The 26,066-nt window shown below is 37.5% G+C and overlaps 1 protein-coding gene across 10 annotated transcripts in view; it reads right to left on the bottom strand.

Annotated features, from left to right (window-relative positions):
* Nucleotides 1–14,715, bottom strand: part of ZMYM2 (zinc finger MYM-type containing 2) — an 83,103-nt gene extending 68,388 nt beyond the window's left edge. For 2 of the 10 annotated variants that reach the window (XM_087966245.1, XM_087966249.1), the window contains exons 1-4: nt 13,169–13,521; nt 3,521–3,636; nt 1,411–1,903; nt 1,056–1,149 (exon numbers count right to left, since the gene is read on the bottom strand). In XM_087966245.1, the coding sequence (XP_087822371.1) occupies nt 1,056–1,149; nt 1,411–1,827 (511 nt within the window). In that variant the 5' untranslated portion in view covers nt 1,828–1,903; nt 3,521–3,636; nt 13,169–13,521. Of the gene's footprint in view, nt 1–1,055; nt 1,904–3,520; nt 3,637–12,260; nt 13,522–14,549 lie in introns of those variants that run through there. The other 8 variants (XM_026675090.2, XM_087966248.1, XM_026675085.2 and 5 more) reach the window with 6 other exon arrangements.
* Between the last annotated feature and the right edge of the window lie 11,351 nt (nt 14,716–26,066).

Below are 26,066 nucleotides of genomic sequence, written 5' to 3'. Positions count from 1 at the left end.
CTTGGGATGCAAGGGAGGAAAAGTGTTGGGAAGTGCTCCCTTGGGAAATAAATGGTTTTGCTGTTCCATCTGCATGTGGTAATGTTTGTCTTGAGTATGTTTTTGTAAGACAGGCAAAATGATTGGCAAAAAAATTTAACAAAGAAATAAAATAAATTAAAAATTCATTATTTTTATGCTTTGGGAAGATACAGGATTTAGTGAGCGGTGTTCAGCTTCAGTTCTGCTCCTGTTAAATCAATTTCTCAGAAGCTTATCTCTCTCAAGCTCACTTTTAGAGAAGAGTTTAAATGATTTTTTGTTTCACAACTAGGGTCCATCTAATTTTTTTTTCTTAGATTCTATCCTAAATTAATTTTAATTTCACACTTTCTCTTTCTGCACAGTGTAGACATTCTTAGAAGACTTAGAATAACAAGAGTTGGAAGGGACTTGTAGGTCATCTAGTTCAATCCCCTGCTCAAGCAGGAGACCCTATGCCATTTCTGACAAGTGGCTGTCGAGTCTCTTCTTGAAACCTTCTAGTGATGAAGCTCCCACAACTTCTAAAGGCAAACTGTTCTATTGGTTGATTGTTCTGTCTGAAAATTTCTCCTTTCTAAGTTGAATCTCTCCTTGAACAGTTTCCATCCATTGTTCCTTGTTTGGTCTTCAGATGATTTAGAAAGGTTGTCCCACTCTTCTCTGTGACAGCCCATCAAATATAGAATATATTTGTTCCAATATTTAACATATATAACATAATATTGGAACATCTGCCTACATCCTCATGGTTGCCTTATTTATTATAAAGGAATCTACAATACTCAAGATATTTAATTTGCTTATCAGCCCCGAAAGATAGGAATTCATTTAAAGACCCCAAAGTTCTGGATAATTGTACTCAATAAATGTTAAAGCACTTTTATTATAAAAGTGTGATTTAAATTAAGTTTTAAAGCAAAGTACAATTTTATAAAACCACCAAAATAAGTTTCAAAAGAACTTAGAATATAATTGGCTTTATGAGAATTTTCAAGTCTTAGGATAAAAATATACATAAAGATATAACCTACCTGGATTATGATGAGTTGCAGATTCTCCATTCTGAAAGACATCACCAGCTACGTTCATTCTACCGGGATTGAAAGGTCCTACACCAGTCTTGGTCTGTGAAGTTAAAGATGGGGTGTATGTTTGTATATTAACACCAAAATTACTTGACTGCAGTCCGTTAGATACATCTCCCAAGTTGGTATTCTGTAGTGATGTTACATGTGTTATCATTAAGTTCATGTCACGCCCTTCAGTATTTTCTAAACGGCCAACACTCACAGAGCTCATACCTCTTTCTAATGTAGTAACATTAGCTATTTGAATTTCAGAGTCTGGTTCTGTGGTTATACCACTATTACCTATTCCTGCATTTACCTTACTTCTTGAAAAACTGGATGTTGAGAATTCCATTTCATTGGTTCTGTTTTTACCCTCTGGAAATCTTCTTTCATTGAAACTGGAATCATTTCTCTCTTGTCCCTGATTTGTTTCAATATCTTCTTCATCATCAATAATAATAGTCTCAGTTATACTTCCCTTCTGAGCGCTCATGTCTTTTGACGGAGCAGATATTTTAGGGTCACTTCCATGTTGCTCTTCATTACTGGATGAATTAAAAACATTTCTGTGGTCTGTTATTAATGGTGTAGAGATTTGTGGAGGTTGTACAGGTTCAACAAACACAACATCATCATCATCTTCTATGGAGGTACTCTGGAACTTAGATCTAGACACCAGAGAATTAGATGGACCTCCAAAAGAGCTTCCTACATTGGCTAGGCCAGTTGCCATTGTGATAAGCCCTTATAAACCAGACGTAGGTTCAGACAACGCCAATTTTCAGCTACCTTCTGGCCTTCCAGAAAAACTGTTACAAAAAGAGAAAGCAGTTTCACTATAACATCATCTGGTTATTTTTTAACTATTTTTCAAAGTACCATCTTTCTTTTACTAATTTATTTAAATATGTTCTAAATAAAACAAAGCAAGATTCTATTGAATGACAAAGCCCAGTGCTCTTGTAAAGCAGGACTCAATTAAAAAAGCAACTTCTGTTGTTCATTGTAACCCAGGAACCGAACTGTTTCTCTGAAACAAAGCAAAATTGGAATCTAAGAGCCAAGAACAAACCGTGACTTTTTAAGATAGTGAAAGTGAATTCCTAGTCCCATGTTACAATCAGAGTTAAGTAGCTTGTTTGTCTTAATTAAATATGAAGTTCTAGGCCACATGTGCCCCCCCTCAATTTTGGGATGTGATACATGGAGCTTCCTCAAAAATTTTAACCAAAATTTTCAGCATGTCATCAATGAAATGAAATAATTAAAAATACTGGAGAAGAGCCAGTTTGTTCTAGTAGTTAAGACACCAGGTAGAAACCAGGAGACTTTGAGTTGTAATCCCACTTTAGACATTACTAAGCTGGGCAGGTGGGTGACTGTGGGACGGTCATCTCTCTCAGCCCATGACATCAAGTTTGGGCAAAAAACTGGTCTGTCTATTCCAATGGATTATATTGTTTGAATTTAAATGAAATCAAATCAAATCAAATTTAGGGTTTGTACAGGTCCAATCTACTTGTTGCCAACAAAATCTTGAATTGATAAAGGTTGGTCAATCCATCCACCAGTCCATCCATCCATTAGTCAGTCTGTCCATCCATCCATCTACCTATCTACAGCTTTGTGTCAGTCTTGACTCCTGCAACTACAGAGATATACAGTTTTCTTGGCAATATTTTCAAAAGTAGTTTACTACTTTTTTTTCTTCCAACGGCTGAGAGAGAATGACTAGTATTCTATGACACTCCTTAGTGGCTTCAAACTAAGGACTGAACACAATAGCCTCCCATTTCTAGCCCAGTAAATTTAATTACTATTACAAACTGGGTTCCATTAAGCTACTTATAATCTAGTAAAACAATTTCTGTACAAATCAGCAATCTGGCAAGTCATAATAAGCTAACATTTTGAAAATTCTGGCTTTCTTTCACATAAATATACCATATCAAGACAAGCCAAATTTAGATATCTACTAGATAGCAATAAAAGTATGAAAAAAAAAGTCTCACACTTACTACCTAAGTATTTTGCTGTATTTTTGCAGCCCAGACATGACAATTCCTACTTTCATGTGTAACTTATGGCATTTGAAATATAATGTAAAGAAATATTAAAGAAAAATGAAATATTCCAGTTCAAATACATTTAGCTTGACATATTTCCCCTTCCCTAATTGCACAAGATCAATATAAACTGAAATTCTGAATAGTTTTACCTCTCAGTTGGGAAATGTTTAATTCTTACTCTGGTTAGCATAAGTAACTAAGCTCTTTTAACTATTTATATAAGCTACTGTTTTCAATTAACTTTTTATGTTCAATCTTTTTTATTAATTTTATATTTAATTTCCCCTTCCCATTCAACTGATTGCTTTAAGCAGTTAATATTTAAAAAATATTTGTATTTCAAATACAAATACTTACCTATTGAAAAACATCCAGTAATTTGTAAAGATAAAAGTTTTCCAATGCCTTTTTGATTCTGGGAATTTGCTCACTTCTCTAGATAAACTGGAAATGGTTTTTTGAAAATAAGCATCCTGAAATAGATTTAATAAATATTGAGAATGCAAATTTGCCATGACGGTGACAATAAAGTAATTCAAATTTCAATTGCAAGGATTTTCAAATCCTTAAAAGCAATTCAAAAGCAAGTTGGCTGTTGAGATGAACAGTATAGTCAAGTTTACCCTCAGCAGAATCTCAGTGAATATCATAAAAATACTACATCAATGTATTTCCCATTGCAAGCAACATTTCCCAAAGTAGATACAGTACTATCTTCCTTTAAAAAGTCACATGATCATGTTATTTTCCTCATTAATTTGTTATCATTGACCAAAAATTTCAATGTGGATTTTTTAAAACTTTCCTTTGAACTAACACCTTAAAAATGGCTTTTGAAACTTTGTTAACTAACATCTGCATATGTTTAAAGATCTAGTAGCAAAAGAAAAGGTACATTTGCTCAGGCCATAAATATTGAGAAAAGAAAATGGTTCATTATCTAATTGGCCCTGTTAGTGCAGTATTCCAAGCTACTGTTTTAAAAAAAATTGAAGAAATTATAGTAAAATATTTTGCAGCTTAGATTATGGCCTTATTTTTATTTATTCTTATTCCTTTATTCAAAATATTTCTCTATTTAAAAAACACAAAACTGTCCATCTTTAGTCTGAAGATATTCAATGTACAACAGTTCCTATACTTCAAACACAAATGAACTATTTGAAAGTTTCTGCTGCTACCAGTAATATTCACTTGCCTGCCCACTTGTTCATATCCTTTTCATAACTAAACCAAGTGGCAAGATTCATGTTTAGCTCTCTTCATGGGAAAGTATGGTAATATTAAAGCAGCAGCAAAGGAAGTATTTTATACTGTTTGGCACCAATTACTTTCACCCTATCCGTCTTAATGCAATTCTATATAAGATTAAGTAAGCCAATGAAGTTACTCTTTAGTATATTTTTTGTTCTATAGAGAGAGACAAGGAGTTTGGGAGTTGGACAGCTTACAACTTTAATACATTATTATAGTCACTAATTTTAGGTTACAATAATGGCATAGTGACAATCTGTAAAAATCCTCATATTTAGTTTTATATATTTCAACAAGCTTCAGTAATTCATGATCAGGTTTAAAAAAAAATCTGCAACATCCACAGGCTGAAAGCATCTATACAAATCGAAAAAACAGCAACACTGTGTTCTAGACTACATTGCTACTATCCTATCTACAAAACATGAAATAAGTGATATTTCAAAATATATCTGAAGATTCATGTATGATACAACTGGCAACATGGGATATTGCAAATTCCAATTGGGTATCTTCCACTCATCAGAATGGAATGGCGGCAGCAGTATCCATTAAAAAAGTATCCTTAACCCATTCTTATCCAAAAGGCAATTACTACCAATACACATATTTTGCCAGCTATTTTAAACACACGAACCATTATAGTTACAAATTCTGTGGCACATAATCAAGTTAATATGCTATCATGTGATTGTGCTAATCCTAAAATATGAATTTTATATGTAATGCTTATGAGTGCGTGTACATATACTTGCCTCCCATATTTTACATATAAGATCATTTATTTTATTTATTTAGTGCCAATAACGTTTATGCACACAAGTGTTTCTTTATTTTGGACTGGCAAAGAAGTGGTTAGACCAGGGGAGCCAGCCGATTCATTATGGCGGCTATGCCGGACGAGCCGGGGAAGCCAGCCTTTGTGTTTGCCGTTTGTAACAGGTTTGATTCCAGTTGACTTTCAAGAGATTCCAAAGAATTTAACTCTGCCTGTTTGCTCTATAGAGCTCTTGTTAAACATGTTTCTCTTGGGCTAAGACTGAGTCAAAACTGGGACACAATCAAGAGGCGTGGCTACAAAGTTTAAAAGGACTCAGTCTTTGGGCAGAAAGGCGGAGTTAACCTATTCTTTGGATTCTCTCATCAGCATACTGGAGAAAGCTGATTTTTAGAAGCTTCCTAAAAGCCAGAAGGATCCAAATGTATTTCTGTGTCAAGATGTACCACTGGGCTGCAACCAAAAAGGCCAGTTATCCTTACCTCTCTTAATTATCTAACCAGCTGGGCTGACTCCTTTTGACAAAGGCAACACCTTAAGGTAAGCAAATGTTCTGATGTATCATAAAAAGCTGAACAAGATCCCTTTTTGGACAGTCAGCACATAATACAGGTAGTACTTAATTTATAACCATTTGTTTAACGACCAAAGTTATAACAGCACTAAAAAAGTGCACTGACCAGCCCTTGCACATACGAATATCACAGCATCCCCATCATCATGTGATCAAAAAGTTAGGTGCTTGGCAACTGTCCTATATTTATTACAGTTGCAGGTCCAAGGTGATGTGATCGCCATTTGCAACCTTCCCAGCCAGCTTTCAACAAGCAAAGTAAATGGGGAAACTAGATTCACTTAATGGCTGCACACAATAGGCCCAAATGTTGTGTACTATATCCAGATTCTGAGAAAGGTGATGCCCAAGAATAACTGATGCTGTTTTCTGTCTGTGTCTGGTATGGACCTTGACTGAAAAGGATCTAGATCCTCTTTTCTTTAAAATATTCTATAGCTGATTCCCTATCAAAATATATTCTTCTATAGCTATTTCTCTAATTATATTCAAAAATATGAACAAGAGGAGACAGTAAAGGCTGTTCATACTGAAAAATGGCATCCTTAAAAGAGATAACACATGTTCCTTCAAGGCTGGCAATACACTTGTTTTTTAAAATGTCACTGGTTACCTCCCAAAGCCATCCCATTGTGCTGGGTAGGGGACCTGGAAGGATCCCAGATGAGCAAGTTCATATACAAAGGATCTATCCATCTTCTAAAATTTCAACTAATCCCTGTTAATATTGCAGGATTTTGACCCAGTCGCCTTCCCTGATATCAACTCATTAAATATCCCTGTAGAAATACAAGACATCATTTGCAATTTAGTTAGCCTTAACTCATCAATTTAAATGATTTAACTGCATGTACCTTTAGTTTCTGCTTTGTGTCTGCAACACATTTGTAATATGACTAATATTATATTTGTAGCCCATTAGGTGTGAACAGTATTGCCTGTTGACAGAAAATATGCACATGTTGTAGTAATGTATCAATGAACTGAACATTTTTGTGGTCTTTACCCTTCAGGTCTACCAAACATTAACTTTCCTATATTGCTGTTTTTTGATTGACTCTTCCTGACTCTAGTGGAACCTAAGTTTTAGCACTGCTTTAGTTTAAAAAAGTAAATAAACTAAATATAAATTCAGTCTCAAACTCGAGGCTTGTTGAGAAACTATTTTGCTTAACCTATACCAGATCAAGTATTGCTCTAACTCTATTGTATCATTCTATAATTATTGAATTTTATTATTTATTGTAAACTGCCTAGAGTCCTATTGGATTGAGGTGGCGCATAAATTTCATAAATAAGTGATATAAATGAATATAAATAAAATGAATTCACAAACACATTCAACTGATTTGAGTGGACACTGGAACAAAAACAAAAAATGTTTATTGTATCTTAAAAAGAGATGCCCCACACTACAAACCCTTCAAATGGAGTGACCAATTCACTGACTTATTCATGAATTTCTGTTCAAAGAGCAATGGGACCATTAATATTTTTACATAGAATTACCATGTTGCCTGGTGACTTTAAACATGAGCGTACTCAAACTGAAGTCTGCTAAAAAATATATGTTTATAAATATATGACTATATGTTCTGCCAACCTAGCAGTTCGAAAGCATGTAAAAATGCAAGTAGAAAAATAGGGACCACTTTGGTGGGAAGGTAACAGCATTCCGTGCACCTTTGGTGTTTAGTCATGCCGGCCACATGACCACGGAGACGTCTTTAGACAGCTCTGGCTGCCTGGCTTTGTAACTGAGATGAGCACCGCCCCCTAGAGCCGGAAATGACTAGCAAGTATGTGTGAGGGGAACCTTTACCTTATATTCATAATTACAGTAAGTCTATAATCAAAATTGGTGGGTGCTTATAACACAAACATTTGTGTGTTGCTCCAGAAATAGCTAAAATTTCAGCTAATACTGTGTTTCTCATATAATAAGGCTGAGTCTTATTTTTTTTGAGCCCCCCAAAAATGGCTAGGCCGTCTTTTTGGGGGTGACTTAATTCCTCCCCCTTGCATCTTCGGGCGGGCAGCGACGGCTTGGATGTTGACCTCGGCATTGGTGGAGCACTTCGTATCGGGGTCAACGCAGGCAGCACCATATCCGGGTGTGCAACAAAAGTACTTCCTAACGGCAAGCCCCCCCACCATCCCCCCCATTTCGCATGTTTTAATATAGGCCTTAATTTGGGGGGAGGGGCTTAATTTCATTTCATGCCTATAAAACATGCTGGGACTTCCTACTGGGGGAGGCCGTATTGTTGGAGAAACAGGGTAGTAGATCAACAATTGTAACAATAAACCTCATTTTTAAGTTCCTACTTATCTTTGCAACTCTCTGGGTGATCTTTGACCAGTCACCACCTCTCAGCCTAACAGATTTGAAAAGTTTTTTTCTGAACATGAAACAAACAAGTTTCCTGGAAGTTCTGTTGAAGTGTTCTTGATTAGTCAAAGCAAAATGCAGAATGCTTCGTTGTTCTGGTTTTAATTAAAACAAAATCTGGGGTATCCTAGAGTGATTTTATAGAAGAATGCACATTGCTTCCTCCCTACTTTCTTCACACCTAGTATGTCTCTTCTTACTGCAATGATCTTGGCAGCTCTCAATATAGCTTCATGAAATGCAAAATGGACTTGCAAAATGTATTTTTGCTTCATGTCCAAAACATATGTTTTGAAGTTCTTATTCACCTGTTTATATTCCCAATGCTTTCCCTTTCTCTCCAGTCAGTATCTTTGAATTCAGGCATAGCTAGAGATGGGAAGGCCTGGAAAAAAACCCAGAAAAAAAAATGGGGGGGGGGAAGACGGGGGAAAAAATTCCCCCAATTTTTCTCCAAACTTTCTCATCTCTAGGCATGGCACAGCCGATCAGTTTATTCCTACACCAGTCATTGTGTTTTGTTCATAATTTACTTTTTCTGCTCTAAAACCCAACTCCCAAAATCATATTTAGGGCCATATCTGGAAAAGAACAGCCTTGTTTAATTCCATGTATGGATCAAAACTTCTAAAAAGCACATTTCAGTTTGGGCAAGACAATCTGAAAACAGCTGCTCTATGCACTGAACATTCTGTTTATCTATATAAAATGAAACAGTGCTATCTTGCCCACTTTCAACAAGGAAATTACAACTGACTGAAACTCTTTTGAGTTATAGGCAGATTTTTTTCTTCTATCACCTGATCCTTGTCTAATTAAAATTAAAGGCAATTTGTGGTGCCTTAAAGACTAAAAGTGTTTTTATTAAATTTATGGATATAAATCATCCATCACTCTGTAATATTAGTGTTGAGACTACCTTTTATAAAAGTAGAGCTCATAGTAGCAAAAAAAATAACTGTTACTCCAGGTTGTGAAAGTGCATGTGTGCAAAGGTAGACTATAAGCAGGACTAGGAGTAACTCAAATTGAACATACATGTAGTCCTCAACAAATGACCACAATTGAAATCAGAATTTCAATTAAGTGAATCACAAATTTGTTAAGCAAATCCAGGTTTCCCCATTGACTTTGTCAGAAGCTGGCTGTGTTTGACTGCAAGACACTGTAACCTCCATAAATGCGAGCTAAATGTCAAGATAATTGAATCATGTGGCCGTGATTCCGAGGGTGGTTCAATGGTTAAAGCTTCAAGGAAGTGTTGTAAGTCACTTTTTCAGCACTATCCTGGCTTCAAACCAGCATTTCAGAAGTGGTTGTAAGGCAAGAACCAACTGTTTATAGATTCGGGTGCTATATAGTTATATTGATTTTCGTTCATGTCTGCCTGAGATTTATTTATCTTTATATGAGAACTAGGCATTCTGCTTTATTCCTTTTCTATTAAGCCAGAATCACTTTAAGAATAATTACTTGTAATTCTTATCTCTTAGAAAAGAGCAAGATAAGACTAACCAGTTCACACATGTTGCACAAAATCATTCAGATCTTTTTAACTATTCCTTCTGACAGAAAGAACAAAGAATCAAGTGTACAGCATACATTCTCAAGTGAGAATCCAAGTTTTATTTTGAATCAAATAACCTGCCTTAAAAAATAAGTCAAATGTGGAGATGAGTTTTATTTTTACACATACAAGTTTAAGTCAGAAGATACTTTCTATGAAACGTTTATATTGCCTGGCATTCACTCAACTTTTGAAGAGGATTAGTCGAATAAGACTAAGTAGAATAAGAATAGAATAAATATAAAACCTGTTCTTAGATATTCAGGATCTCCAGTAGACCTATGCTTGATTTCTGCATAAAAATATTTATTTGGTTTCAATACTCTAAATGTTACCAGAAACTTAAAAGCTCATTTTAAATACAAAGCTACATACAAGATAAATTTTTGGATTGTTTTATGGCTTACTGAATAAAATAGTTGATTTCAGAAAACCATCTAAACCAAAACCAACAAATCAAGTGATTATTTGGTACAATGCAAACAGCACCAACCTATTTGTGCTTTCAGTTAAATATTCAATTGAACATTTTGTATGACCAACTATTTCTATTCAAGAAGTTCCCATATAATGAAATCATATAACCAAACCAAAGATATGAATCACATGTCAGCTTCTACACTCATATTCAAAATAAGAACATTTTCAAACTCTCCATCTCATATCACATGTGATTTTAAAGGACAAATATGTTGCAGGCAGACTTGTATACTGTTAAACTCCTTTGCCTACTTGCAACTATTATATAAGTAGATCACAATAAGACTTTCATGCTCTCTAGTTTAAGTGATATGTAAAATTTCTTTAGAACTGACCAAATTTTATTTCCTGTATTTATCCAATATTTCCATCTGGTTTCTCAACTTTCATAATTAGTAAACCATAATTTTTCAAAACAGCATAATTCTTATTGGAATGAACAAATTAAAGTCTCTTAATTTCAAGGTTTCTTTATCCACTGACACTGAATGAACAAACTGGTTGGACTCATAAAATATATTAAGATATATACCACTGTTGAAAAACAGAAAAACTGGCTTTTTTTTAATCCTAGGACTGCAACAGCTATTTTTAGTGATCCACTTTTGAGCATGGGGAGAGCAAAATAAACAACAGTACTAGTAAAAGTAACTCATCCTTTGTTATCTATGATACTGCTAAAATATGCAGATTTAAGAGTAAGAAATTCAGTTTAAGAAAAGATTAAGATTTTAAAAAAGTCAAGCAGGGCCTTGGCCTAATATGTAATTGATCTGTAACAATAACACATACATTAATCTTTGTATGATTTCACATTAACATTAAAGATAAAACTTTAACAATGTTCTATCCAAATTTAGAGGTCTTTTTATTAGATTTACCATCTAATCTGTATGCCCATTAAATTATTTGGCACATGTATAATTGTAAAATAATTGACAGTTTTTAAGAATCAGCTTCATATGGTCTTATTTATAAGCCATTTATTTAAATATAAAACCAATATTTAAACTCTCCCACCCATCTCTCTTAATATCATTCCACTGAATTATGGTTCTGGATACTGAAATATCACCAATGGTTTCTTTTAAATAATCCTCCATGTAGATTATGTTGAAAACTACTATTATTTTCCGTATCAGGCAATAGGCCTGTAGTTGTTTCCAATAGGGTGGCCTTTGCCAAGTAACTCTGCCATTTAGGGATTCCAAACTCTTCCTAGTAAGGTGAAGGGAATGGGACCAGTAAATGTAAGGTTTTTCAGAATGCAAAAATAGACTTACTATATAAAGATTTTGCTCAAAGAAAGCAACTGTAACCATCTTGAAAATATGAGACACAACTGAACACACAACAGTCCACAGGATTCTCAAACAACCTCAAATGGTTTTCAAGGGAAAACCAGGCCTCACAGATAGCTGTTTTCAAGTATGAACTACTACAACTTGGGGAAAAAAATAACCACCACCACCTATGATGGTTTGATCTTTCCACCTCCAACCCCAAGCAAATCCATTTGGAAAAGGAGAAAAAATTGTGGGATTCAAACACAGAGATAAGGCACACCTTTGCCCAAAAGTGGGCTTTCTCTTAAAGTCCTTTCCTTGCTGCGTGTCAAATGGGTCAGATAAGGTTGTGGGGGGATTCAGAGTTGGGATGGAAATCATTTAAAAGTGTAAGATATGTCACTTGAATGTACGCTCCAAAACTCTAGAGGGCGCTCGAAAGATACCCGCCCCCTCGATGGGCAAGGCGAGCAGCGGCAGGAGCCCGTCGTCTGCTTGTCAGTGTCGGTATTGCAGGAGCGATGTCTGCAGCAACAGAGCCCACCCCGCGGGGGTGGAGTCGCCTCCCGGCCATTACCGGGGCTTTGCTCTAGGGTAGGAGCAGCAGCTGCTGCTGCACCCAACCATCTTTCCCCCACCCCACCCCCACATACCCTGCCTGAGAGGCACCTCCTCTTAATCCCCACCCACCCCCAGCCCTCGTGCCAAAAATGGGTGCTCTACCTCCGCCTCCCGAGGCAGGAAAACAAATATAAATAGCACTCACAATGGGAGCTCCTTCTCCTTGCTGGGCTCTGCCAAGGCTGCGCCAAACTGGCCCGCAGCCTAGGGAAAAGAGGTGCTGGTCGAGGGGAAAGAAAAGAAAAGGCCGGGGGGGGGGGCATCTACAGGGGTAGTTGGCATGCCTTCCCGTTTTCCCCTCCAGGAGACGCCCTTCCAATGGGCAAGAGACGGAGTGGCCACCACCGCTTTGGAGTTGGTACCCAGCGCCCCTCTAGATGCCCTTCCCAAAGGGATACTGGAGCCTCTTGGCCCACCGACGGCGCTTCACGGATGGCCCCCTTCGCACCAGGGGTCGGGGGGGGGGCGCGTCTTCCCTCCTCGGACGCGACTGCCCCAACGGGCAACAAACAAGGAGTTTCTGCTGTTCGCGTGAGACTGTGGAGCCGAAAAAGTCCCCCGACCCAGACCTTCCCCTCCACGGTTCAAAACTCTCGGGACGGAGTCTAAAACTCGCTTCCCTTTCCCTTTTCCCCCGCCCCGAGCGCCGAAATCTACCCCGGGCCCCGCTCTTTCTGCCAATTGCCCCGGGAGTTGCGCTCGGCCCCCTGCAGTCTGCTCGCAGCACTGCCGCCTCCAGTCGGCCGCCATTAAAGAGACCCAGCCAAACAATAAGGGAGGGGAGAAAGAGGATCCGCGGAGCGCAACGCGGAGCGCAATTACCGACTTCCCCTCCCCCTCCCCGAGGGAAGAAGGAACCGCGATGAGACGGGGGAACAAACTCCCTCCCCTCACGGCCCCCAGGAGGCAGTTGGAAATAAAGCCGGGCGGGGAGATATGGCGCCCCCCCACTGCACACGCACGCACCCAGATACCCCACGGCAGCCCTCTCCGCATGCCTGCCCAAGCGCCTGTCTCGCGTCGAAACCGGGCTGCCGCCCTCCCGATTCTTACCCGCCGCTGACCCTTTCTTGCTTCCTTAATCTACTGGCGGGAAAAGAGGGAACGGGCGGCAATAGCCGCCAGAACAACACGCAGCGGGGTATTTAGCCCGGGTTGTTCCCTAGACGCGGCTGGTCTGCTCCTGTCCCCACCCTGAAAGGGCAGCTGGGCTTCAAGCCAGTTCGTCTAACCCGGCTCCCCTTGTTTCTACCTCGACCCGTCCCTCTGATCCCCACGCCGAGCTCGGCCAAAGTCGCTCCCCCACCCCGCCCGCCTGCCCGCGGGTAAAACGCACCCTCCGCGGCTCCGCCAACGCTTCCTCAACTCTATCTCGGTCCAGTCCCGGGCTAAACGCTGCTGCTGGCGAAGGGGAGGAGGAGGGACAAAACCTAACCATCCGAGCACGGGGAAAGGCCGCCTAGTGTTTCCGCCCATTGGCTTTCCCAAGAGGGAGGGCTTTGGTGTCAGGCAAAACCATTGGAAAAACTGCCCGTCTATCGGCGGTCTCCGTCGCTGGTTGCGTGAAGGTTCTGTCAATTAGCTGCCCGCACACGCCTTCCGTCCCTCCTCCTTTGGTTCCACCAGGTTAAAGAAAACCCGAATTGTATTGCCCACCACCAACAGCTGCAGCACTTCTGTTTCTTTCAACTGGATGGGGAAGGTTTGCAATGCAATCCCGGTGGTTACCGTCGCTGCTGAATAGTTTCATGCAGAAGTTTTGTTCTGCCTCGCTTCCCCCTCCTCAAGAAAAGGGCGATGGCTTCCCTAAGTCCCCCATGCCATTTATCAGCCTGGAAGGTGTTTAGCCATTAATTTGTTTGCCACAGGGCAATTAAATCTCTTGCCACAAGGACAAGGGGTAAAAGCAGGGTATGAACACCAAGCTCTGAGGTGAGGCGGCAAGGAAAGATATTGCAATATAAAACCAACGGGTTTTAGACGCTTTCCCTCCCCCTCCCCTTGGGCTGTGGATCTGGAACCCTTTCTAAAGAAGTGGCAGAATAATAGAAACCAAGTCCCAAACCTAAGGAGCGGGCAGCCTATGAGTCTTCTCCGAGGACAAGGATCTCTGTCTTCAGGAGGACTCTTTTTTTTCGGGCTCCCAACTATTCCGAGTCAAGAAAAGGCGTCTCAAGCAGCCCAGCACGGCTCCTGGTGGTGATGGTGGTAATGGTTGGTAATGGTGGTGTCCTCCATTTTGTCGGAAGCTGCTGCAGGGAACCTGGGACCCCTCCAAGCCAGTATGGGGCTTTGTGAGGCGCTTAGTCTCACTGCCTTTCGCCTCAGGATCGAGGCAAAGCGCAGAGGGCGCCTCTGGCAATGTCCTACGACTGTTGAATAGGACTGGCAATTGCCAGGGCGGCAAAGGAGAAAGCCAAGCTCTCCACCCTACCTCAGCCAAAATGGAGGATGCGCACTTCCCTTGCGTGGTTGATTTCCCCCCTTGCTTAGCCCTGGGATTGACGCCCGCTTCTCAACAACGGGGGCGTCCTCAGGCTCAGGCTTTGGTGTGGTTGATCAAACCCACGCCGTCTCCCATTTTGTTTATACCTCCCCTGAGGAAAGAGGCGGGAAAAAGCACCACCGCCTTTCCTTTCTCGCTCCACCTTGCAGCAATTCCGTACACAAAGTAGTTATTCCCTGGAGAAAGGCGTGAAGAAAGAAGCTGGGTTAAAGCCACTGGACCCTGTTCTACCTCGCCTGTACAGGCTGTCGCTTTGCATTTCCCTCGGTTACTTGTGAGGCAATAGAGGGAGCAGTTTGAACAGTTTTTAATTCGCTCTTTGCCCTCAATACTGGGAATGGACGCTAATTTTCATGCGCCGCAAACGCGACCATTCTTCGCGCAGAACGGCCGCTCCATCATACTGCGCTTTCAGCGCCAACTAGAGCCAACAAGTCTAGCCAAATACGAGCTGTCGATTTAGCGAATTTGAAAAACTGAGGAAAGAAACTCAGATTATTCACCCAGGTGAAAACTTCAATTTTCACTTGGTAATAATGAGATTAGACGAAACCTATTTCTTCGCTATTTGAACTGCCAAAGTCCAACTTAAAATAGTACTAAAAAGAATATAATTTATTTGGGGATGAATTTTGAAAGTATTTTGATTTAAACAGTCACAGGGTACTAGGACCATTTTGGACATTGATTTTTTTAAAAATCCAAGACAGTGTTTGACATGCACACTTGTTAACTATGGATTGGTTAAGTAATTACTGGTATTCACACAACAGCTGAGACACTAAACCATAAGCTAACCACAGTGTCCTAATTAAGTCAAAGCTACATTTTAGTTTACTATGTTTCATTAAGTAAATTTATCTTCACTTGTTCTTTCTGCATAAAAACACTGAACTTCAAAATACTAATGTTTTGTTTCAGAATTAAACTGATTTCATTACGTTGACATTTACTTTAATCTTTTCTTTGGTGAAATACCAATTATCCAGAATTGTGGGAATTTTCAGAGGTGCAATAATTTCTATTTTTGCCCCTTGCTCCTAAATGGGTACTTAAAACAAAATTCTTCCACTTCCACTAATGGGCTAAAAAATTATATCAAAAGAGTAGATGTATTCAAAATAGAAATGGAAAGAAACACTTGTTATGCTAAGTCAATATATACTTTACATTTTTGTAGCTTACAGTATTGTATAAACTGAGTTATTTGTTTTTAAACCATAGTGAAGGAGCCAAATCAGGCATGTCCAGTCCACAGCCCACAGGCCACATACGATCTTGGAGAGCCAGTAATGGGCCCACAAGATAACAAAATACATAATAAATTTGTGATTTATATGCTTTATATATTTTATATGCAGCCCAATACAATTCCTCTTCACTCAATGGGCCCAGGTTAAGAAGCCTTCGTGAAATGCTGGGATCAAACACAAATGAAGAAGGGGGGAAGCTTGTCCTTTCTCTGGGTCAGCTCTCTCGTCCTCTCTGCTCCTAAGCCGGAAGAAACTGTTCAAAGAAGCGGGGGGCTTTCTCCCCCTCCCCCCCCTTCTCCCCACCGCCCGCCGCCCGCGGGTTCAACCCAGAGCTGTTCTGCCTGCCTGCGCCGTTAAGGTTGAATCGCGCCTTTGAAGGCCATTGTTATTCTCGACAAGGCCTGCCCCCAACAACCAGAAACTAAGGCAGCCCGGCGGCCGGGCCAAAGGGGGCACTGTGGTTGGCGGGGGGGGGAAAGATCCCTTAAAATGCCCCCCAAAAACCGCCCCCCCCCATAATCGGTATATAGGCCCAATACAACCTCTTCACTCAGTGGCCCGCGCGAATGTTGAAAGCCAATCTGATGTATGGTGACTTTTTTCCCCTTTGCTAAACCAAGAGTGGGCGTGGCCAGCATATGATGCATCCAGCCTTTGGGCCATGAGTTTGACAGCCCTGATCTAAACCATAGTGAAGTTCAAACAATAACAACTTACTGGTACTTAATTATTATGGGTAAAAAGCAAATCTTAGAATTGACAGACTTGGCCTGTGAATTCCAATATTGTAATATCATTTTGAAAAGATGCATAAAATGCTGATAAAAACATAAAGTAATTTATTAGGTCATGAATGAAGTTATGTCAAAGAAGAGAATACCCAAAACATGGTCAGAAGCATATATTACACTTATACCGAAGGAAGACAGACCCACAGCAAGTTAAAAATTATAGACCTATATCCCTATTAAACTCAGACTATAAAATTTTTGCTTCAATCTTGGCAGAAAGACTGAAAAGATACTTAAATAATTTCATTCATGCTGATCAAAATGGATTTCTGCCAAAGAGACAAATCAAAGACAATATGAGAATAATTCTCATAATGAAATACTATGAGGCACATCCTAAAAAGCAAATAGCCTTGATGTTTTTAGATGCACAAAAAGCCTTTGATAATGTGAGTTGGTGATTTATGTTATTGCAATTGGTACAAATGGGCTTTGGTAAAAAATTTATTCAAGCCATTGAAATGATATATCATGAACAAACTGCAAAGGTTATTATAAATGGAGAATTAACAGAATCCATAGATATAAGAAAAGGGACTAGACAAGGTTGTCCACTGTCACCTCTGCTGTTTGTGTTAACATTGGAAGTGTTGAATAGGAATATTAGAGAAGAAAAAGAAATAAAAGGAATGAAATTCCAAAAGGAAGAGTATAAATTGCAAGCCTTTTCAGATGACCTGGTATTTATATTAGAGGATCCATTGGAAACAGCACCTAAATTAATAGAAAAGATAGAAGAATATGGAAAAGTAGCAGGTTTGAAAATAAATAAAGATAAAACAAAGATATTAACAAAGAACATGCTAGCAAGACGAGAGAAAGAGTTGGAAGAAGTCTTAGAAATACAGGTCACAAATAAGGTTAAGTATTTAGGGATATATATTACACCAAGATGTAGTACACTGAAGGAGGACAATTATATTAAACTCAAACAGCAGATTGCGACAGATTTGACAAAATGGGAAAACTTACAATTATCATTGATTGGGAGAATATAATTAAGATAAATGTATTGCCTAGAATTTTATATCTATTCCAGACAATTCCAATTCGATTAGGGAAAGAGTTTTTCAAAGACTTAAATAAAATTGTGCTGAAATACATTTGGCAGGGCAGCAAAGCGAGAATAAAACTTAAACTGTTACAAGATGCAAGAACAAGAGGAGGGTTTGCTTTGCCCAACTGGGAATTATATTACCAGCAACAAATCTGATGTGGGTAAAGGAATGGATAACATTAAGGAACAATAGATTATTGATTTTAGAAGGGCACGACTTGCTGTTGGGATGGCATGCTTTCCTCTGGTATAAGGGAACTAAAACACGGGTATTTTAGAAGACATTACATTCAAGAGGCATTGTTTTTAGATTGGGAGAAGATAAAAGACAACAGCATTTTTCCCCGCCTTGGGGCCGGGGCGCGGCTCCCGCACGACCGCCCGCCCCCCCCACCCCCGGCGGCCGGGGCCCGCCCCCGGGCTTGGCCGGCCCCCGCCCCCGCCCCCCCCAAAGGGCGGGCGGCTATAAAAGACAATATTATTTAAAAATTTCAATATGGATATCTACTATTGAAGCTTTTTCTTATCCAATAATATATAAAAAGGAACAAATAGATATGGTGAGATATTGAATGAAAAGGGTGAACTTAAATCTATGTAAGCATTGGAAGAACAAGGTGTAAAAATGAACTGGTTTTCATATTTGCAAATAAAATCTAGATTTGATAAAGATTTTAGAACAGAAGGTATCTATGATAAGTTGATTGATTTAGATAAAATTTTGATGGGTACTGATGAAAAGGTAATAAAAAAACTTTATGGACATTTATTAGAATTTAAATTGGAGGAAGAACAAGTTAAAGAAACGATTGCTTGGGGGAAAAGTTTTGGATATGGGATTGATTTAGAGAAGTGGCAAAAATTGTGGTCTTAAAACTATAAAATGACAATGTCAACTGCATATAAAGAAAATTTATATAAGATGTTTTACAGGTGGCATCTACTGACGAGAATCGCAATAATGTTTAAGAACAAATTGAATAAATGTTGGAAATGTCATCAGATACCTGGTTCATCTTACCATATGTGGTAGACATGCTTGGATGCAAAAAGATATTGGACTAAAATCCACACAACACATAGACTTTAAACCAGAGATATTTTTATTGGGAATTATATCGGAAATCTACAATAAAGAACTGAAATATTTGATTGTAAATGTTCTAACAGCGGCTAGAATTGTATTCGCTAAGAATTGGAAAAATGAAAAGATACCTATGCAGGAGGAAGTTATTAAGAAAATTATAGACTGTGCTGAAATGAGTAAATTGACATTTGAAATTAGAGAATAAGAAGATAAACAATTTTATATGATATGGGATTTGTTCTATCAATGGTTGGACAAAAAGACATGGTAATGTAATAGAATAGGCAATTTTGTAATAGAAGTTTAATAGATTGATATAAAATATAATACAGACATATATAACCATTGGATGAAAGTACAATATAAATTTTATAATAAATTGGAATATCTCATATAAAATGATGGTATAAATAGTTTAGTCATGGATGATTAATAACTGATAAATATATGTTAGTTTGACAATGTGAGAATTTATATAAACCGTGAGCAATGGCTATGAAAGGATAGCACAAAAGATTTGTAACCAACTGACACACTGTATGTACATAAAATGGAAGATGGTTTTATGTTTTTATGTTTTGTATATGTTTGTCTTAAAAAATAAAAACTTTTCATAAAAAAAAATCAAGTAATCCATGAAAGGTTATACAATAATATGTATCTCAATCTTTAAATTGACTTAAGATAATTTATGCATGTATGATATTGGAGAACAAACTGGTCATCCACATTTTGGCCCAGTGTATTGCATAACCTCGATATGTGGTTAGTTTATGGCTCATATTTTCTGCAAACCAACAAAATAGTGTAATTTAAATAAAATACTTAAAGTATCTAGGGTAAATTATGCATTGTGTGAACAAAGCCTTCTCATTTCCTCTGTAACTAATATGATTTCTCTGAAAAGTAAATCCCAAAAGCACTGGCTAAATGGAGATTAGCCTTAAAAGAGTCAATACTTTTGCTTTTAAGTAATATGTTCCCTAAAAACAGATATTGAGCTGGTTTATATTATACACAAAAATAAGTCATAATATGAGTTATTTTGATTTGCCAAATTATGTAAACCTTGCTGTTACATATCATAAATTGTGGTTTGTAACTTTGTGTACTAAGCAAATTCAGTACATTGTTGTATTAACATATTAAATGAACCAGGCCATTTATTTCTATGTATGTGTTTCTCATAGTACAGGATAAGAGAATGTTATAAATTGCTAATGTATTTGGATTATTAAAATATGACTGTATATTAAAAATATACAGATATATTACTGCCTCATAAAAAATAAGCATACATTTAAAACCATGCTTTAAATCTTAGGTGGACACTAAATTGCTCAAACATTATATACATTATGTACATTATTTAGATTACACAATAGCAAAAACATTCAATAGGTGTAGTGACAACATTTGTGGCAGAAGAGTTTGTATTTTTCCTTTGATTTTATCTTGAAGCCTAAAGAACTAAAGTGCATAAATATAACTATGTTTTTTCCACTAAGGGAAGTAATTATGTGTGATATATCTTGACCAACAAGATGATATTGAAAAATATGAGCATCGCAGGATTTTAAATTTATTCTAATTTCTCATAAAGGTTCCAGTATATTGACTTAGTGAATCCCAAGCAGTTGTAAAAGAATGTAGAAGTTGGAAGTCTGAAGACCACAGGATCTCAACAAAGCAAGATATTCAACAAAGCAAGAATAGAGCATCTTAATAATTTTATTCTGTTCAATGACTTGTTTCACCAATTGATCTTTTTTTAATGAGTAATCTGCCAGAAATTAAACAATATAGAATTTCACTGTGATTATTTTTGAATGCTTAGGACATGTGCACTTTTTCCAGAATTATTTTTGAGCTCAATTCTTCAGCTAGGGACTAAATAACACACAAAACTAGGATTCTTTTAATGGCTTGTTGGCTTGAACCTTTTACTAGGTTCACGCAACACAATAAAATAAAAGTCATAATTTGATGTATTACTTAGTCACCATTTATATAGACTTTATTCAGTATGATCTTTCCCAGTGGTGGCTAACCTTTTTGGGTTCCTGTGCCGAAAATTGTGTGCGCACTCTCGTGCCAGCACCCAGAAGGCAATGCGCATGGCCCCCCATGTCCCCTGCGCATGAGTGCGCAATTCCCCCCACCGCCCCCTTACCTGCACTGGGCATATGCCTGTCTCCCAGCTGATTTTTGGACCGTTTGAGGCCTTTTTCGGCCTCCCAGAGGTTTGAGGGAAGCCTCTGCAGCCTTTGGAGGCTGAAAAATGGACCCGTTTCATCACAGTATTTCTGGAAATGCAGAAAGTGATGAAATGGGCCTGTTTGGCCTCCGAAGGCTGCAGAGATTCCTTAGAGCTCTGGGAGGCTGAAAAAGGCCTCAAATGGGTCGAAAATCAGCTGGTGTGCACATGTCCAGTGAGCACATGTCCAGCGAGGTAAGTTTGGCTGGGGCTCGCATGCCAGCACAAATGGCTCTGCGTGTCACCTGAAATTGATAAATTGTTCTCCTGCTTCATTTCAGTTTCTTCAACCATACTTTCCAACTACATTTTCCTCCTTAATATTTCCAACTTTGGAATTCCAGCTCTAGTCACAAGCACATAACTTGTGTCAATTTCAAATTGAACTTGATCATAAAACTCATCAACCTCTTCATCATAAATGGTTAGAACATAACTTGGATGATCATCATACTGATGATCCATGAAATATACCCGATGATCCATGAATTATATTTGATGGCATTTTATTTTATTATTTTTTCATTTCCTGCGTAATACACTCTGATTTTCTAACTGAAAGTATCCACTCTCTGAACAGACCAGCAAAGTAAATTAATCTCTCCCCTAGTTGATTCTTAGAGCAAATAATGGAAAGATGCATTTACATCTCAGGTTCGGTCAAAATTTTATCTTTTGAGGACAGGATGAAACTCCTTTGGAATCACAGTAACTTCTGCTTTATCCTTTCCTGTTTTAGGTGTGTGTGTGTGTGTGTGTGATTAGAATAAAATTCAAATTTACCTCTTGGTTATTAAATTGCAACTTTAAAGAATAGCAAAGCCAAGTTTCAATCATTTGTACAAATGTGCCAAATGATTAAATGTTAAGCAAATTAAGTAACAAATTTTCTTACATCCAAATAAAAAACAATCTAAATGTATAAGAAGTGACTGGTTCAGTACTAGATTAAACAGCTTGCAATCTTGTTCTTCAGAATATATGATTTTCAGTAGGATTGTATCCAAGTAAGTATACATAGCCCTGCAGACTTATTAAACTAGCTTGTATTGCTGCAAAAGCCAAGGGAAAATAACAGTTTATCACAATATATTATTACTTCACCATGATGACTAGTTCCTACATTTGAAAAGTATGTCTAATTTTGATTTGTGTTTGAGAAGTCTACATTTATATAAAAATAACTAAAGCAGTCGTGAGAATTGAACATATTTAACAAGCAAAATAAATATACCTTGTTCATCTGAAAAAGTAGGTCAAATAACATGCACACTCAGTTAAGTATGCAAAATGCAAAGAGGAAAAGTTATTTAAAGGAACTATTTTTTGTAATGAAATTAATCTGAGTTACAGAAAATATTATTCCAGAAGGATATTGTTAAATCTTAAAAATTAACAATTAGGTATCTGTGAGGGAGATAGGTGTTTCTTAAATATGATAAAATATTCTACTTGAAGTAATATTCAACATAGTAATTCTGGAATATCTTATACGGTAGTAATGTTTCTTAAAATGTGATCCAAAGACCCCTGGGGTTTTCCCAATACCATTTCAGGGGTCCCTGAAATCAAATTTATTTACCAGGTTATATTGAATCCCATCAAACAATTTTGGGAAATGGTAGCAACAATGAATGCAGAATTTTTAACTTTTAATAACAGTAAACATTAATAAATATAACCCATACAAAGAAATACTCCTTTGGGGTCCTCCATAATTTTTAAAAGTGTGAAGTGGTACTGAGAGAAAAAAAGTTTAAGAAACAATGTTTTATACTATCTGAGTATCTGATAATATATATTTTCCCCAGGACAGATTCATTTTGTTTTCACTTATCTTTTAACATCTGCTTTTTTCAGTTATCTTAAATATGTTGCTAATGCTTTCATTGATATGTACAGTATATGCAAACTTGATTATACATATCTGTTAGATGCTAGAAATATATTTATGTAATTTTTGTGAAACTTGGGTGTAGTAATTTTTATTTTCTAAATAGAACTAAATTTGTTACATTTTTCACTGAAATCCAGAACAATGTGGGAAAAAAACAACAGGTATTTGCATTCAGAAATAATGATATTTTTTTTAGTTCAGGTAATGTTTCAAATTTTGAAAGAGAAAAATGAAAAGAAATTTTAGTGGGCAGAAACAAGTAGAGGTAATAAACAATTTTACACAAAATCAATATTAGGTTAATTATGCCCATAACCCAGATCATGTAAGTATTATTTATTGATCTAAGGTAGGAAGTAAAAATTAAAAGAAACATCATTTGGCAAATAAAAATAGTAGATAGAGATGCTACAGAAGTACCAGGTTTTGGTTGCTACACAGACGATGATTAATTGATTAGGAAATTAATAGAAAATATTTGGTTGACAAAATTATATTTATAACACATTTCACCTCAACTGGCTCTGGCAGATATAAAATAAAACCAGGAATTGAAATATTTTACAATCTTATTAAAACAATAAGATTGGAATAAGAATAAAACACCATGAGAAGAAAGATGTTACAACAATATAACCAGCTTTCTGAAAACTGGTTCAGGAGATATTAAAGTTTCCTAACACACACACACACACACACACACACCACATACATTTTGAAGCCTTTCTGGAAGGCCATAAAGAATAAGACTAAACTTACCTAAGGAGAGATCATGTTCCAGAAGATAGGTACTATCATATAGAAAAGGTTCACTTCCTAGGACCCATCAGATGGAATTATTTTGAAGACAGGAGTGCCAAACTCATGTCGTCATGGCGGCATCACATGACATATCAGGACACTTCCCCTTCACTAAACCAGGCATGGGTGTGGCCAGCACGTGACGCATCCTGCCTGTGGGCCGGGAGTTTGACAGCCCTGCACTATACTCCATAACTTACAATCATGATGGAACCTGCCCATTATAGTCATAGATGATGATGGTAATAAAACAGATCATCAGGTCATTAACCTGACTTTGCAGCAGTTGTTAAGTGAATCACCATGGTAATTAAATGAATCCACAGTCGTTAGCGAACCCATTGTTTGCTATGGGGCATTTTTGCAAAAAATTGGAAATAAATGCCAGTTTTGGGCAAAAGTATCATAAATTGAGATCTCATGAGTGTGGGATCCCGCAAACAGCTGTAAATGTGGGCTATTTGCCAAATGCCCGAAATACAGTCATGTGACCATGGAGGGGGCAGCTGTTGGAACTTCAGAACTGGGTTGTAAGTATGTTGGTGGGGTGGGTTCCAGTGATTCTCATCACTCTGTGACTGGTTGTAAGTTGAGGATTACCTGTATCCTATTCTATTTGGGGGAGATTTTCCTTAGTGCACCACTGAGAGCTGTTACAGGTATGGATGAGGTGGTTAATTAAATAGGGGAAAGGAATTTTAAGATTGGATTAGATATGACTCTGAGCTGCCAGAAGGAATAGGTGAATAAAAAGGACTGTTATAGAACACTAATCCTGGCAACATACCTTAATTATATTCTTACTTTCTGATTTTTCTTGATTTTCTTTTTTTCCCTGTCTGTTTTTTTCATTTTGTGTCATCTCTTAAGTTGTAAACCTGTAAACCTGAAAGAGTCTTTTATACACAGCTATTTTTTCCAGCTAAAAATGGACTATAAACAGTTAATAAAATACACTAATAATATTGTGAAATCATGGAATGTATGATCAAATTATTTTGACAAAATCACATAGCAAATAAGCCTATTTCTAAATGACAGTTAAGATGGCTAGTGATTGAATTGCTCACTTTAATCATTATTACTTTTAATTAAATATACTTTATATCCAGAAATATATTTTAACATTTTTGATAGAATAAGGTCTGCTCTCTCTGGAACTATTATGCAAAATGCATGTGGATTGACAATGCTCGATTTATTTTGTGATTGGATTATGTCATAATCTATCAGGTGAATGTCTTCTTCTTTGGTTATTTTCCTGCGTTCTAGGAGCTAATCACACCTTTTAAAATTCTAGTTTAATAATGATGATTTTTTTAAGATTAAAAATAGACACAGATTGGATTTGTGAGGGTTGCAGAAATAAGGAAATCTTTGAGCCAACTTTTCACAGCAACATTGGTTTTCATGTTTGTTTTTTAAACATGAGGTGAATGATCCTTTCTCTCAATTAAGTGCCATTTCAGAGCCCTCTGAAAAGAACTCCTTGCCCTCTGGGGAGAAGAAACATAATTTGCTACTATCCAGTTTCACATAAAGGATCCTCTTCTAGCTGTCATGAAAGGTGTTCTGTGGAAGTATCTAGGCAGCAGGGGAGGAAGAAACTGCAGATTAAACCTTGATCATACCATATGCCCACTGCCAGTTAACCTTGGAGAAAAGCAGATTTTAGTCCCTGATGATCACCCCAAAATCCAAGAATTGTAGGCTACACATAAAAGTTATAAAAACATGCTAGAAGGCAAACCACTTCTGTATGGTTGCCAAGGAAACTACATAGATATGCTCATTGAATCATTTTGAGTATATTTAATTAGTTTGAGAACCAAAGGAAAATAGGAAAGATAAGAAACAATGGCAGCCTAGAAATAGATACGTAAACCTATAAGGAAGAGTATGTTTTTGTCTTCATGGCAATTGAACCACTATTTCAGCATGGGTTTCTTTGACCCTTCTTTGTCTTTTAGAGTATATACTTATGAATAGAAACTACTAATTATTTGTATCATCCTCTAAGATGTATAGTTTAAAATCGCCAAGCAAATAGTCCTCAGTGAACAATAATTATTCCAGAATCAAAATTGATTCTGGAATTTTGATCATCATTGTCGATTGTTATGCAGGTCACTACATGACTTGACTTTACAACAGTTTTTATGATGGTCATAATGTGATTCACCACAATCATTAAACAAATCACTTTTTCTGGAAACCCGGAAAAAATAGCAATTTGCAAGTGACATGGAACCAATTGCAAATGTGAGGTGTTGCCAAGTGCTCAGAATGTGTGACCATATGG

Source organism: Notechis scutatus, chromosome 5 (genome assembly GCF_049901735.1).
Source record: "Notechis scutatus isolate UNSWTSFEM ecotype Mainland chromosome 5, rNotScu1.2, whole genome shotgun sequence".
Taxonomy (NCBI): Eukaryota; Metazoa; Chordata; class Lepidosauria; order Squamata; family Elapidae; genus Notechis; species Notechis scutatus.
The sequence above is the reverse complement of the archived record's forward strand: the minus strand, read 5'-3'. Positions and strand labels throughout refer to the sequence as shown.